General features: G+C 37.5%; 1 protein-coding gene across 4 annotated transcripts in view; it reads right to left on the minus strand.

Annotated features, from left to right (window-relative positions):
* The window catches only part of CEP112 (centrosomal protein 112), a 173,669-nt gene that overhangs the window by 41,995 nt on the left and 116,583 nt on the right, over window positions 1-15,091 (minus strand). For 3 of the 4 annotated variants that reach the window (XM_042802635.1, XM_042802634.1, XM_042802636.1), the window contains 2 exons: window positions 5,044-5,106; window positions 1,108-1,257 (listed from right to left, as the gene is read on the minus strand). In XM_042802635.1, coding sequence (XP_042658569.1) covers window positions 1,108-1,257; window positions 5,044-5,106 — 213 coding nt within the window. The remainder of the gene's footprint in view (window positions 1-1,107; window positions 1,258-5,043; window positions 5,107-15,091) is intronic. The other variant, XM_042802637.1, reaches the window with a different exon arrangement.

The following is a 15,091-nucleotide window of genomic DNA, read 5'->3' on the forward strand; positions in this document are numbered from 1 at the left end:
TTGGCTATTTTCCTTAAGAAAACCAACCAACCAAACAAAAACATTAAAAAAATGTATGAAAAAAGGAAAAAGAACACTCTAAAGATGATGAGATAGTATCATCAACCTAATTTCATTATGCAAATCATTCAAATATAGAGGACAACATTAACTGTACCATAACAGAGCATCACATAGTTCCAACATGTAAAAAACTTTCAGTGTTTCTTTTCAGCACAAAAAGTTAGAAAACCTGTAGGAGTTCCTTTTTTCATGTGTTTCTTGATTTAACAATGTAATTCTTTGTTTGGTACTACAAAATGTCTTTACAAAGAAAAAAAAGAATTTCTTTCTATACAACTTTTAGTTAAGTGTTTTCGTTGTCAACGCTAGCAGAGGACATAGTTTTAAAAATTTGCCATTGCTCTTTAGTACTCTGAAAGGAAAAATGTTTAAAAAATAATTCTGTTTCCTTCTGCAGGTGGGATTCTCCGCAGCCACTTTGAATCAAGGTGTCAAAGCAGCAAGGAACAGAGTCCAAATATTCAGAACTCGTATCTCTTGATCTATTCTAATAAAAAAAGAAATCTAATAAAAAAAAAAGTTACAAATAACAAATACTTTATCCTGTTCATATTTAGCACAGATTTTGCACATAGTTTTCAATGGAACATAAGAACATACTTTCCTTCATTAGGGCCTTAAACATGAAAATTGAGAATATCTTGTGAAAACCGAGCTGAAGGCCGTGCCACACTGCTGGCTCTCAGGCAGTGCAACTCGGCTCTCCTATTTTTCACCTTTTTTTTTTTCAAGTACTGAAAGCACTGTACAAAGCTCCTGAAAATACGTTAAAAGATCTGAGACAATATGAAAAGAAAGAGAACAAGAAAGTTTCAAGTATTGGACTGAAGTGGATGGATTAGCCTCCCCAGACGTCTTACGCAGGCAGATGATCAGCTAGAGGAAAGAGCCTGAGTCACGAGCTACATCAGAGTCCAGGTCCAGCGAGTGGAAATAGCGAGCGCTGTGTGAACGGGAACGATACCTGCGTCCACCTGCCCACTGCAGAACTTTTAATTACACTCAACCAACCAGTAGCATCAGTGACTAAAATCCCCAGATTACCTTGATTGCTCTATCATTATCTGTAATCAGCTGCTGCTTCTTATCTTCAAACTTGTGTACAACTTCCTGGAGCTGCTGCTCTGCGACAAGCTGCTGCCGGCTGTTCTCCTCTGTCAGAGAGGAAACGGTTGTCTTAAGTTCAGCTATAATCTAAAAAGAAAACAGCATGCTAAATCTCTCATCAGTAAAAGGCATGTATTTTGCATGTTTTTATGCTTGGTACAAGCATGGCACTGGCAAACTCTGCTGTGCAAGCTAAATATTTTAAATTAACATATTACACACTAGCAAGCATGAAATTCCATGCAGAGGAAAAGGAATATGGAAAGTCTGCAAATGACAAAAATTGCTGAACACAAAATATTTGGAAGGGTTTTCCACTATGACATTCCAAAATATTTACTCATGAGAACAAAGCACATCTGTGATCTTCAAAATAGAGCATGTTTCCAGCCTTCCACTGCACTGAAACCAGTACTGCAAATAGTGGTTTTCATTTTCTAGAAGGATACTTTATAGCTTGATACTGCAGAGAAGGAAAAAACCCCAAATTTACATACTGGACTGAAATTTAAACTTGACAGTGAAATTTCTGATCTGCTGAAAAGAGCATATTCCGCTTAGCAATACAGTGGGGACCCGATTCAATGCCCACCACCCTTAAACTAGACCTTTTACATGATTCACCCATGATTTGTTGAAACGTACTTGTTTCACCTTTTTTATCACTGCAGAAAGTCATAATTAAACCCGATCCTTCAAGCATATTTACAGAATTGTATGCTGACATGTAAGTCATCACCCGGCAAAGCACTTAAACACATGGGAGAGTTACGGACTTTAATGTATATATTCAAGTTTAAGGTTAAGCTGCTGTAGCAGCATAATACAGCCTAATTCTAAAAGTATTTCAGCACACAGGCAGTTCATGGAGAGACTACCAGAGTGCTCAGACATGTGTGTTTGCAAGGCCTCCTCATTGGTAGAGAAACATTTAACTATACTAAGGCCACAGTTATTTAGGAAAAAATGGGTGTTTTTAGAACTACTAACGTAATAAGAAATACTCTCCAAATGACAGTACCAGAATCACTGGGGAAGGGGAAAAAGATTGATTAAAACTCTATTGTAAATTTATTTATCTGGTTTACCACCTGAAAACCCCAGAGAATAACAAAAATTATGAGTAAAACCAACAGGATATTTCTGTACTTCTTTTCTGAATCCATATTAATACAGACAATATACTGATCAAAAGGAAGGCTATTTGCTTTTAATGAGATCAGTGGGCCAAAGTTTACAGATTATCTGGATAGGTGTAGCTCTTTAGGCAAAATTAAGCTGTATCACTGATTTTGCAATTTAGATCACCATTTACATGACACACAATTTGCACAAATTTGGCTTTGCTAGGTGTATAACACACCCACTGAGAAAGCAGGAGAAAGTGATGGATCATACAAATTAAGATAACACCTTGAAGCCACACAAGCCTATACCACTTTCTGTCTGTCCCATTTTGTCATTTTTAAAAAAGAAAACAAAATAGCAAACCCTTTAATTTAACACAAAAGTGAGATTTAAAGCTTTAACTGGGTTAAGACCCTGGACTAGCATAGGAGTTCTGAAATGCATACAAGAAAATTTCAGCATGAATTGATGGAGAAAGATCTGCTTTGTGCAGTACTTTTCAGAAAAAAAAAAAAATCTGTTTACTTTGTATAAACTTCAGAGGAAATTTCTTGAAATATCTTCTCTGTGTGGGTGTTAAAAGTGAATGTTCCAAGAGGCCACAGAGAGTAAGATTAGACAGATGTTGTCAGCAACATGACCACAAGAAAAGTTGTAATTGGCCTATTATTAATACTGAGCTACAAAAAAAAAAAAAAAAGCCTACGTTCAAGTAACTTTAGAGATTTGGTTCAAACCCACAAAAGCAAAGAAATTCAGGGTGAAACACTTTTATTGTGCCAAACAGCCTTGCCATATAACATATGTGTTGTGTCTGCCACAGAAGCGCAGGGGAATGCCAGTTCTGGTCACTGGGCCCATCTCTCCCAGTAAAGAGAACAGTATATCAGCGACAGCAATGCCTAGCTTACAAAAAAAACACGTCTCAAAATTTTTCCATTTTGAGACTATTCTACAGGCCAGAAAATGTCAGTCTGACAAAATTTATTGTGACATTTAGGTTAAATAGTTATTACCTTGCACTACGCTACTTAGGTGTTCCCGCTGTAACAATTAAAGCAATTTCCCTCACAGCTTGTTTAAAAATTCAGAAATCCTTAAATTATTCCATCTGTCTTTAACGAATGGACCAAGACCCATTTTTGTATTGACAGTAAACTATGTCTGGCATAGAGAGGCTGACTTTTGATTACACTCACTAGGCATGACAATAGCATCAAAATGACAATGACAAACAGTAAAATAGAGTTAGCAATGAAAGGAATCTGTTTCCTTAAAGTCTGGCACACAATAAATGTTACTTTTTGAGCTTTAACAATTTTCTGCTATTCAGGTTCAGATGCCAAGATAAAAAAATAGGGTTTTTTTTTGTAGTTCATTCCTTCTTTCTTTATAAATAAGGCTCTCAACAAATTAGTAAAAGGCATTTAGGAGAGCATTCTCTCTGATTTATCACAGAATTGTGGAATTGGTGAGGGTGGAAGGGACAAGCTCAAAGCAGGGTCACCCAAAGCTGGTTGCTTAGGATCATGTCCAGTCAGCCTTTGAGTATCTCCAAGTATGGAGACCCCACAACCTCCCTGTATGCAAATAAACGTGCAATAAATACACACTAGGTTTCTAGAAATAGAATGTAAAAATATATTTAACAATGATTCTGATAAGAGCAGTCTCTAAAAATGTGGTGTGAAAAAATGTGATAGTCCAATGAAATTTCACTGAAATAACTAAAGCCAAACTTTTGGACAGGTTTTACAGACACTGAGACTCAAAGGTACCTGAAAAGCTGAAATTGGGAGCTTTAAAGTATTTTAAAGTGCCTGCAATAAAGTTTGCAATTTCTTGTCATTGTCTCACTGATCACCTCTGCCTAGTTTGGAGGCTTCTAAACCATTCTTTGTAGTGTTTTTGTTGATTTTAAAAGAGCATTATTAGACTATTATTACTATTGCTGAAAACACTTTGCAAGTAAAAGGCAGGCATTCTGCTGTGGTTGGGAGGAATGAGAAGAATGACACCTCCACATAAATCCTCATGGCGATTTTCTTATTATCAAAAGCTTAACTTCTGGTTGTATCTCCATCATTTTTCACACTTCAGTACTACCTGTCAATCAAATTGAAAGCTGAAATATTTAAAAATCATCCTGACTTACAATTTATAAGCATATATGTAAATTCAACACACATTTTCATCTTCCATGTTCAAAAGACTAATGTGAAGAACAAAAACTTAAGTCAGAACCGGTTTGCATCCAGGACACATTCGTCAAAGTGTTATTTTGGGCAGAAATGTTGAACTGGCAAGGAGCAACAATAAATATCAAGATGGCACAGCTGGGACTGCTGTCCTGCCATCGACCGCGCGGGCAAACACCACCCTGTGACATGAAATGCAAGTCCTGGTTGTGCAACTGCTGATTTTACAAGATGTGCTGGCTGAGGTGGACCTCGCCTTCCCTTCCCACTGACTAAGGGAGGACTGTCCTCTTGGGTCTTCAGAAGATGAAAAAGCTGAAATTTAGAACTCAAAAAAATCCCACCCATTTTTTCTAGGCAGCTTAACGCTTTGTGTTTTTTGAAAGGTTCAAATCTGCAAGACAGACATTGGGAGTTTGATTTGGGAAGTCATTATGGCTTCTCTTGGTTGTCAAGACCTACACTTAAGAGCAGAAGTCATTCCAGTTTTTGCCAAATTTCCAAACCAAATGGATTCACGTGAGGTTCCTGCCTTCTCGCTACCTACCTGCGAGGATTTTGCCAGCTTCTGACTGTAGTCCTTCTCAGCCTGCTTCATCCGGCTGTTTGCCTGAAACGCACACAAAAGGCAACCAGATTAGCTCCGATGAAGAACGTGTACAGACACTTTTCCACCGACCCCTCTGCTTGGCACCTCATCCACATGCCTATCGCTGAGCGGCTGGGACCCACGCCAACTCCAACGCCCTTTTGTGGCAGCCAAAAAACCACAAGGGCTTGCCTTTGATCTCGGGCCAACTATTCATCACTTAAAAGAGGGGAGAAATTGTACCTCTGCTGCCAATTATTAGAAAAACATCAGACTTCTGTGGATTAAAAAAAAGTGAGTGAGTGTGTGGGGCAGGGGAAGGAGGCAACACACACACGAGTTTATCAGGGTGACTTAGTTTCTGAATGGAGGGAAAAGGCAAGGAGAAAGTCCCACGCACAGGCTGCCAGGGTACAACGCGACATGGAGAACGCAGCTTCATGTCTCAGCTTGGTGTCTGCAACTGCCTTTTGTCCCATTGCACGTCCCTTCCTATTTAAAGGTGGTGATTACACTGAAAATCGACCCGACATGCAGCTGAACCAACCGGGAGCTCTTGGACATACAGCTCTTTCCTTCTCCTAGTATTTTTTTCCCATAACTTAAAGATAAAGAATAAAACAAAGTGAAAAAAAGGCTGCTTTGTCATACTGGAATACAATAAGCCAATATGTCTATAAATCTGGGGAAAAATAGCTCTAAAGATTTTTTCCTCAAATAATTTTATTCCAGAAATAATTCATTAATAACTGAAAAATAAATACAATTGAGTTTCAGGACACATTTTGGATTTGTATTTTTCTTGCAAAGTGCTATGGTATTATACTGCTAGCCCAGCCTCAAAACACTGTCCTCAGATGAACTGCTAAGCGCTTGCGCATTCTTGGCTCTAAAATTTGAGGACAGGTGTCTAAGAAAAATATTTTCTTAGGGGGACAGAGTATTATGAAGCCGTGTTCTGAAGCAAATTTAAGCTGATTAAGTTTTCAAAATCTACCTGACCTAGTGTTCAAATCTTTGATCTGTTTTTCTCAGTTTTACAGCACAGCATCCAGCACACGCTCCTTCAGCCGCCTGTGTGCCAGCGCCTGTTTTGGGGGACCACAGGAGCCATGGGGACCCCCCAAAGCCTCTAAACTCTGCCTGGACCCAGTTGCAAGACTTAAACTCCATTTCTGCAAACACCAGGGATTTCAGTCAAGCAAACAGTGTTATTGATTTTACTGGACTATAAATTTAGAAGCTTAAAGTTGCAGAGAGTGTTTACAAATCACCACGAAGCATGATAGGGCTTGAATCATCCTATGCAATCCAGGCAGTTACGTATGGTGCAGCTTAATGTAAGTATATTGCAGCCAGTTAAAAATAATCTTAAAGTTTACATGATACTGCAATTTAAGATCTTGACTCTCTTAAAATTCCAATATTATGAAACATATGGAGGTCTCCATTTCATCTGTTTGCTGGTACTAAAAAAAATCTACTAAAAATGTAATCAAAAATCAATCATCAAATTTGTGCATAATTTTTGAGAACGCATGTTTTGGTTGTTTTTTGTTATAAACAGAGATAATGGCACTCCATATTGGTTTAAAACAGCATATACAAGAACTCCAGAGCACCAGACAAATTAAATTCCACTGCTTCTACATTTATCATTTAACATGTGCCACAAACACTGTAAGGGCATATTGTGGGGCTGCATAAATAAAAAGAGAGCAGTAACACAGAAGCAGTTATGCCAGACAGCTCTATGCATGCTACACTTCTCTTTGTACTCAGGCTGACCCATGTTAACACTCTTTCCACTGTATTGTCATCTAGTTTCAGATTATGTTTTACCACCACTGCATATCATAAAGGGACTGCAACTGCCAGTTTAGGGGAAAAAGTAAAAAATAAATTACAGTAATAGTATAAATTACTGTTACTCCCAGAAAGGGAGAGATACTACTCAACAAAGCACTGCAAAGAAGATCACATTACAGCTGCTCTCACTCAACTTGCCTGGGGTAAAAGTCTTCATCTTTCATAGAAGCAGCTTTATAACCTCCTGAACCCATAGAATAAATCCCAATAAATAATAAAAAACCCACTCCTAACTTCCATAAACAAATTAGAACTTGTTTGTTCACACTGAGTAGAACCAGGATGACCTATGATAGACATGACAGGGGCAATCCAAAAGAAAAATATGCTCAATTTCATGGCTTTATTCCTAACTGAAGTCAAAGAAAGTATATCCTACTAGTTTATTTAAAGGCAATTACAACATTTTCTTTTATAATGGCTTTAACAAATTCCAATTAGAGAAATATTTATAAGTTGTCTCCCAGTCATCAACAAACCACAAATTCCTGCATTTACTTGCAGTCCCAAACAACCTTAATTGAGGGGTCTCATTTTCAGAAGTATTGAGCTACCAAAACTTCCACTGGAGATGGCAAAACCACATTTAGACCAGCTCTAGCTGCCTGAAACTGCTACCTCAACCCTGTGGCACTAAAAGCTATGGACACCTGCTGACTTCAGCTTTTCTCTCTGGATCCGTAACACCCTGCAGGTCTTGCATCATCACACGCGGCACAGGTAGCACCAGCGAAGCTCTGCAGAAGGCACCTTCTACAAGTTATAGCAGCCTGGCCGGCTGAAAAGGTTTAATTCATGGTAATGCACAGGAACACTCTTTTCCGTTGTCTTCTTTTACTGTAGATATATAAAACTTTTCCCTTTTTAAAACCTGAAACTAAACTAATTTAATACCTCTTGACTATAGGGTGTTGCTTTGCAGCCTAGGGAGGCATAAACTTACTCCCCTGGGGCACATACAGCACTGCCACACACAGGAAAAGCAGCTTTTTTTTTTTTTTTTTTTTTTTTTAAGGAATGACTTATAGCAAAATAAATACGCATAGTGAACATTGCGGAGGATTTATGTTACATTTACCTTGACAAACGAGAAGGTTAAAAATGGCCTGGTGTGCACAAGCAGCGGTTTCCTGGGCTCCTTCTTTTATAACAGGCTGCTTGGCTCATGCACCGTATGAAGCATAAGCTGCTTCTGTATTATTTTAAGGGCATTCCCTCACTTTCAGGTTACATGGCATTTCAGAAACATAATGAATAAGAATCCAAGTGGAAGGTGAACATTTGGAGGGTCAGCCACTATTCATTAAAGTCTAACTCTTTTTATAGCAATGGGCAGCGCTGCAAATATAGTTAATGGTCTTAAACCAGTTTTTCGTGTACGAGAGGTAGCTATTGAAATTCTCGCTTGGCACAAACCTGTCAGGAATATCAATTGTAATATCCATTTTTATAATAAAAAGGTTTAAATTGGATAAGCCATAGAGGAATTCCACTGATTCAAAAATTAACTTCTGTTTAGTTTCACACAGTTAATACATATTTTAGCTAAAATTATCTGATTATGACAATTTTACATGCAGTTATTTTATATTACAGTAAAGACTTTTGTATTAAAAAGATTATATCCTTGTTACAGTTAATTGGTTTTAAAGACCAACTATAATTCTATAACAAGCCTTAAAGCATCATATTGTGGCTGCTGAGCAAAACTGCACTGACTTCAACAAAACATTTCACATAAAAATTAAAAACGGTATTAGCACTACAGATGTGGTATCTGAATTAATGGATGCTGTTCTAACACAGTCTGATTTTCATTTTTTCCTTTCATGAAATGGAACAGCATTAATAAAAATAAAAGAGCAAAGGATCTACAGTGGGACCACACCACAAAAGCACGCCATGTCCTACCCTAATTACAAAGTTTTTATATGTTATTATTAAGGTATGAGATGTATTAGAGGAGACTTTTAGTTCCAGTTCCACTCGATGGACGCAGGCCCTGAACAGCCCCGGGGGCCGCTCACCGGTACAGCCACCGCCGGTGCCGACAGTAGCCCCGTGGGGCTGGCAGGGCCATGGAACAGCTTCATCCCCCAACAACATCCATGGAGGCATTTAGGGCATCTTGAATGTTCATCAAAAATGCAGCTGTTAAGAATTTTTTAGAACTGTACAAATCTGGGTATATCTTCCAGCTTTGGAATGGTGATTTTCGATGGAAAGTTCCATTTCAATTATGCTACAAAATTAATAGGAAAACTAACTTCTGCAACCCAAACATGGATAGATCTGTAGGAGTTAAGGATGCCTTATGAAATCCTGTTCATCTAGATATGATTTGCAGTTTTGTGACCGATTCAGTAGTGTTTCACTTTGATTTCAATCTCCCCAGAACATGAACAAACAACAAAACCCCCACAAACCCAACTCTCAAACTAGACTGTTACATATACACACACCCATATACACTAATAGAAAAGTAGATTTAAGAAATCTGGTGAGGGTACTAACCATGAAATCATTTATCAAAATGCCTACAACTAGCAAAACGATGGCCATACATAAGTTGATCCTCCATTATTAGTTAGATAAAAGTGTAAGCAAACTAAAAAAAAAAGGGAAAAAAAAATCAAAGGGTCAGGGAAGGAGAAGAAAGAAAACTTGCTCCAGGGAAGAAGCAACTGTTCTCTGATGTGCAGCAAAGAATTTAACATCAAAGAACTAATGTAAATGGGTCCCATTTACCTTAAAAAACAACACACCACTCCACATTCTGGAATATTTCTATTTAAGTTTGACAGCATTATGCTTTGTATCAAAATTCAAGATTGTGTAATTTGACAGATGTCAAAAGAAATTGACCTTCAGAACGGCTAACTGTAGTAATTTTTGTTATTAAGTATGTTAAAACACTCTATACACTATCTGTTTAAACTTCAGACATTAGCAGATCACCTTTTAAATTCATCTGACTGTAGATAAAAATTTCACTTTGACCTCAAAGCCTGAAACATGTATTTTCCTTATGTGCCTCTAATACCAACAGTGGGTGACTTCTTACGCCAATACTCTTGTTCTTTCCGCTGCTCTCCCCACCAATCAGATATCAAATGTAAGGCTGAATCTCTGTGCAACAGTGGAAATAGCATGCCAGTTCAAATATGTAATTTGAGCCAGCCATTAAAAGTAGTTCAGTATCCAAATTTATGTTAACAGAATAATTAGTCAAGTACCAAATGACTTCAAGGGTTTGAAAATGAAAGATAGAAATCCCAATCTGTCATACCCACAAATCCTATTAATATTCTATTTTATATTCCACTTCTGTAGGTCTATAAATCTTTTTCTTTCTTTTTTCTTCTTTAAACATACATCTTCAGGAGAAAAATAAAATAAAAAAACCCCTCTTATTCATGTGCTAAGTACTTTTCATTAGGAAATAACCCAAGAATGAATAGAAATTAATTTGACACTCTACCTGCATGGAGAGTTGCCTTTCTGCAGTATATTCCAATTCTGTGCTTAATGGGGGTCTACTGAAAAAATGCTTGTGCAATCTGTGCCTTAGGAAAGCTCTGATTTCCAGTCCTTTTATTTAAACCAATGGTGTATTTCTAATCATTCTGAAATTATGTAAAGAAATTACAGACATTTAATTCTTCCAAAAGTTCTTCTGTGAGACTCCAGCAACATGGTGCCTGATGCTAAAGTTACACCATCCTTACACCGGTACACAGTTACCAGCTTCATCTAAATGGATTTGCTGAGCATCTAAATACTTCCCAGCATCACCACTACTGATTTCTATTCAATACTGCAGTGATCCAGGCACCTTATTTAAAACCAACTGCACAATTTAGCCTAAAATAAAAGCCTTGTATACAAGACAAGGTTTTAAAGCCAAATTAGTAGTCTAGGCTTGCCACATGAAATTGTTCAATACCTTAACTATATTTTATAGAAGATAGTACTGATGAATGCATCAGGCATTAAAGGACAGCCAGCGAATTATAGCTTAATCTGAAGATGTACAGTGACATTTTGCCAAAACAGTTCAGAGACAGGTGGCTTTTACATTACGGCACGATCCCTTCTTTTGCTCAGCACTCAAATAAAATGAGCTGAAAAAACCTAGTGAAGATGTTTAGACTGCAACACTCTCCACATTAGGGTACTGAAGCTTAGTTTTCCCGCAGCTACGTGCCTAAATCTGGCATAGCACAAATACATTCCTAGATTACAATTTTTAATATTTCCTGGTTTTCTTCTGTTCTGTCCAACTAAATTAAGATGGTTATTTAAAGTGGATTTAAGACATTATATCAAAAGTGGTGGCATTTTCTTTTTCAGAGCCTTAATAAATAAAACATGCACCCAATGGGAATGATTTGAGCTTTTACAAGCTGCCTTTATTCATCAGAAACACGGGGCACCTCTGCTACACAGGCACCTCACTTGCTCGTGTGCACTCTGTCTCTCTCTCTCACACTCCAACATAAAGAAGTTTACAGAATAGCTTGCATCACTCTGGCCCAGATGGTTTTGGTACCCGAACAGCTGACACCCACTAAAATCACGAAGGGATAGGCTGCTAAACATCTTTGAAGATGCAAGTCAAAGCTAAAGTTTCCTCCACAAATAGAAGGCAGTGGTACCAAGATGTGACACTGATCCATGATTTGACTCAGCTGAAGACTACTTAATATGAGCTTTACAATACACAGTTCTTTCAGAAATCAGAGATTTCCGAGACCCATGCACTTTATCATCATATATCGGCAAACTTTACAAGCCTTGATTTTTGCCAAGGCTCCTGAAAGGACTATAAAGGGATAAGAATGCAATTTTTATTCTTTCAGAATTATTCTTTGCTATTTTAAGTTGAATTTTGTGGCAATAACAAGCAAATATTAAGAAGATAACGACTAGAAAAAAAATCCTACGTATGTATCATTTTGAGATAGAATCTTTTTTATTAAATGGAAGGAAAACTGGAAACAAAAGGACAGACTCGGTATTACTAAGTTACATCATTAGATGAGAGTCCAACAAATGTTAAGCTTCTACACTTGCAAAGACAAACACTGAAAATACGACAAAATCCCCTAACAAATCTATGGTCTGAAGCAATCAGTGTTCTTTAGCAAGATTATTCTGGATTACTTTTTGTAGTTTTGAATACAACAAAGCTTGCCCAAAAGAACGACAACTTCATGGAGCCAGAAAGCATTACTGTACCAATGACTAACTATGCGCGAGTCCAGCAAAGTCCTAATTAAAAAGAGAATGGAATACATTGCTCAATCTTGAAAGCAATTAAAAACATAAATCAGACATGGCGAGACTCTTAACATTCCCAATGTTTAATTATTTATCTGTTCTCCATCCTGGAGCTGTAGGTCAGGATTAACTCTTCTGAACTAAATACAGGAGAACTCTTTTGGGGATTTGTACCTTATTCATTTTCAAGCAAACACTCAAATTCATTTCAAATTCACACAAGAACTGCAACAGTTTCACCTAAATCAGATTTTCTACAAGTTAAACACCCCTCCTACACTCAGATGTGATTGTGAAACTACTTTGATCTCTGCTCCCAAATTTATTGCTCTGTGTAATCCATGACAAAATATAATGTGATTTACTGTATCTCTATATGACAGCCCAGCAGCTGACAGAACTTAATAATTTAGCATAAGAAAAAAAACCTTCTGGCACCAAAATATACAAATCATAATTGAGGCACTTTAGTATCACATTACAATGAAGCGTATGCAAACTGATCATAAGAACTTCAAAACAATTAGAATTCTTTCTCACCCATTTAATGAAGGTGGGTTTTACTCCGTGACATGTTCTGCAGCTGTAAGCAAGTCATTTTGGAACACTTTTGTTTCTTCATATAAAAGACTCTAAAGGACTAATAACATCGCTTTACCCCTTCCCTATTTCTCAAACACTCCTTCCTCTCCAAAAAAGAAGTTAAAAAAAAAAAAAAGCCACCTGCAGCTTTTCTCTATTACAAAGATAGGAAGAAAGAGCAAGTAAGGGTAAACAATGTCTTCAAATTGTGCCAGAATTTAAATATGCAATAAAGATGCTTTATATTAGTTTGGTCCTGATAACTGAACATTTTTTTTCTAAATAAAGCTGTAGTAAAAAAATTCAGATTTCCAAATACTGATGTAAGCAGGGATGTGATAGACGCATTCGATGGGGCAGCTTTTGCCATGGCTTGGGCTGACTCTTGGGTTTGGGGGACTTGAGAAAGTCTTTGTGCAAGGGATGCATCACCCCAGAACCTTTCAAGATGAGAAAGAATGTGGAGCTCATGGCACGGGATGCAGGAGAAATTTCCACTTCATACTTACTAATTCTAGGTTACAAAACACCAGTTACGGTTGCTTGCATGAACAAAACAATGAACAAGCCCAGTGAAATCAGCAGTGATTGCTGCAGGTACTGAGATCCAGTAACAGGGCATCAGTTGTAGGATCTGTCCTCTCACCTCTAGCTAGGCACCCTGACCAGACGGTATGCATTCAATAAATCTGAGACAATCTAAGACTGAATTGGCCAAGTTGTTTAAAAAAAAAAAAAAAAAAGAAGAATCTCACATTACAATCAGCTACCGTACCGGAAAATAGCCATTACCTATGTTTTTCTTAATGTTATAATGTACACTGGGATGCAAAGATAAGTAAAATTGGTAAATTAGAGAAAACTGTACCTACATGCAATCAGCCTTCTCCAAGACACACAGTATTATGAAATAGAGGAGAAAATGAGGTAATGATTCAATTGGGCTTTAAAAAAAATTTAATAAAGTTAAAATAATAAGCAACTGTGTATTACAAGATAAAGTTGGTGTGTTACAGTTTGTTTGGATAGTGAAGAAAGGCTCAGGAAACTATTGAAAAAATAACTAGAACAGTCATTCTGCCACTGAAAAAGCCTCCTGCGCTTTGCAACCAGGAAGGTTAAGACTGAAACATCGGTTGTACTAAAAACATCAGGTCTGTCCTCCAGAGTCAGGCTCACGGCCACCGAGCAAGACGCTGGTTGCGGAGGGTGCGTGAACCTGGCCCCTTCTATAGCCCAGCACCCCAACCACCGCCCTGTCAGGGAAATCAGAAGTTAAATCCCTGCTTATTCCCATTAGTCACTGGTTACGAACATGCTGCTCATAAAACTGTTTTAATCTTTTTTTTTGAACCTGCTGATAATATCTGCCTTCACAACCTCCATGGCAAGCAATCCAAGCAGCTCACTATCTGTTGTTTAGAGAAGTACTTTCTTTCACCAGTTTTAAATCAATCTCTTAGTTTCCAGCAACTACGCCCAAGTTCTTGGGCGGTTCATAACAATTCAGCATTCACTTTATCCACCATCTTCATGATCTCGTGAGTCTTGATCTTATGAATATTTTCTGCCTGGTGTGGCAGAACTAGAAGTGGTGTTTGGACACAGACTTGAAAACGAAATAGAAGACAGAGAAGACAAAACCCCACCTGTGAATGCATCTTAGATAGATACCTTAGATTAATACAAGTTGGTTAACAAAAAACAAAACAAAACAAAACTAACAACAAAACCACAACAAAAAAAAACAAACAAACAACAAAATACAAAAAACCCCAGCAAAACTTCTCAAAGAACAAACCAACTATAATTGATATAATAGGGAGTGAATAAAGTGCACTGAAAGACAGGCCATATGACAGAGCTCTGTTGAAAGCTATCTTTTTAACTCTGCTTTGTCATAATTTATCATTTAGCTCAATTTGTGCTGCTGCTGCTTCTTCATCTGGTTCTCATTTATTGACAGTATTGCATCAGTCATTTTAATTTTTAACCCTATGGTGTTATTCGTGAATGCAAATAAGTGGTGCTTGATCTCCTCTTGAAACATTAATGAAGATGTTAAAAAGTAAGCCTAATGCTCATGGGTTCGTATTTTTTTCCACAGTGATAGTTCTACCACCTATTCTTGGTTACTTCTGGAACCAGATTTATAAATACAATCGATGGGCAGAAATCTTACCTGTTGTTTTCTGGTTTGTTTTTCTGAGGTTTTGGGGGTTTTTCTTCAAAGGACATAGAAGCAGAGTAACTCTCTGTGAATAACAGAGAC

The sequence above is a fragment of the Tyto alba genome, unplaced genomic scaffold, assembly GCF_018691265.1.
Source record: "Tyto alba isolate M040663 unplaced genomic scaffold, T.alba_DEE_v4.0 Super-Scaffold_39, whole genome shotgun sequence".
NCBI classification, from domain to species: domain Eukaryota; kingdom Metazoa; phylum Chordata; class Aves; order Strigiformes; family Tytonidae; genus Tyto; species Tyto alba.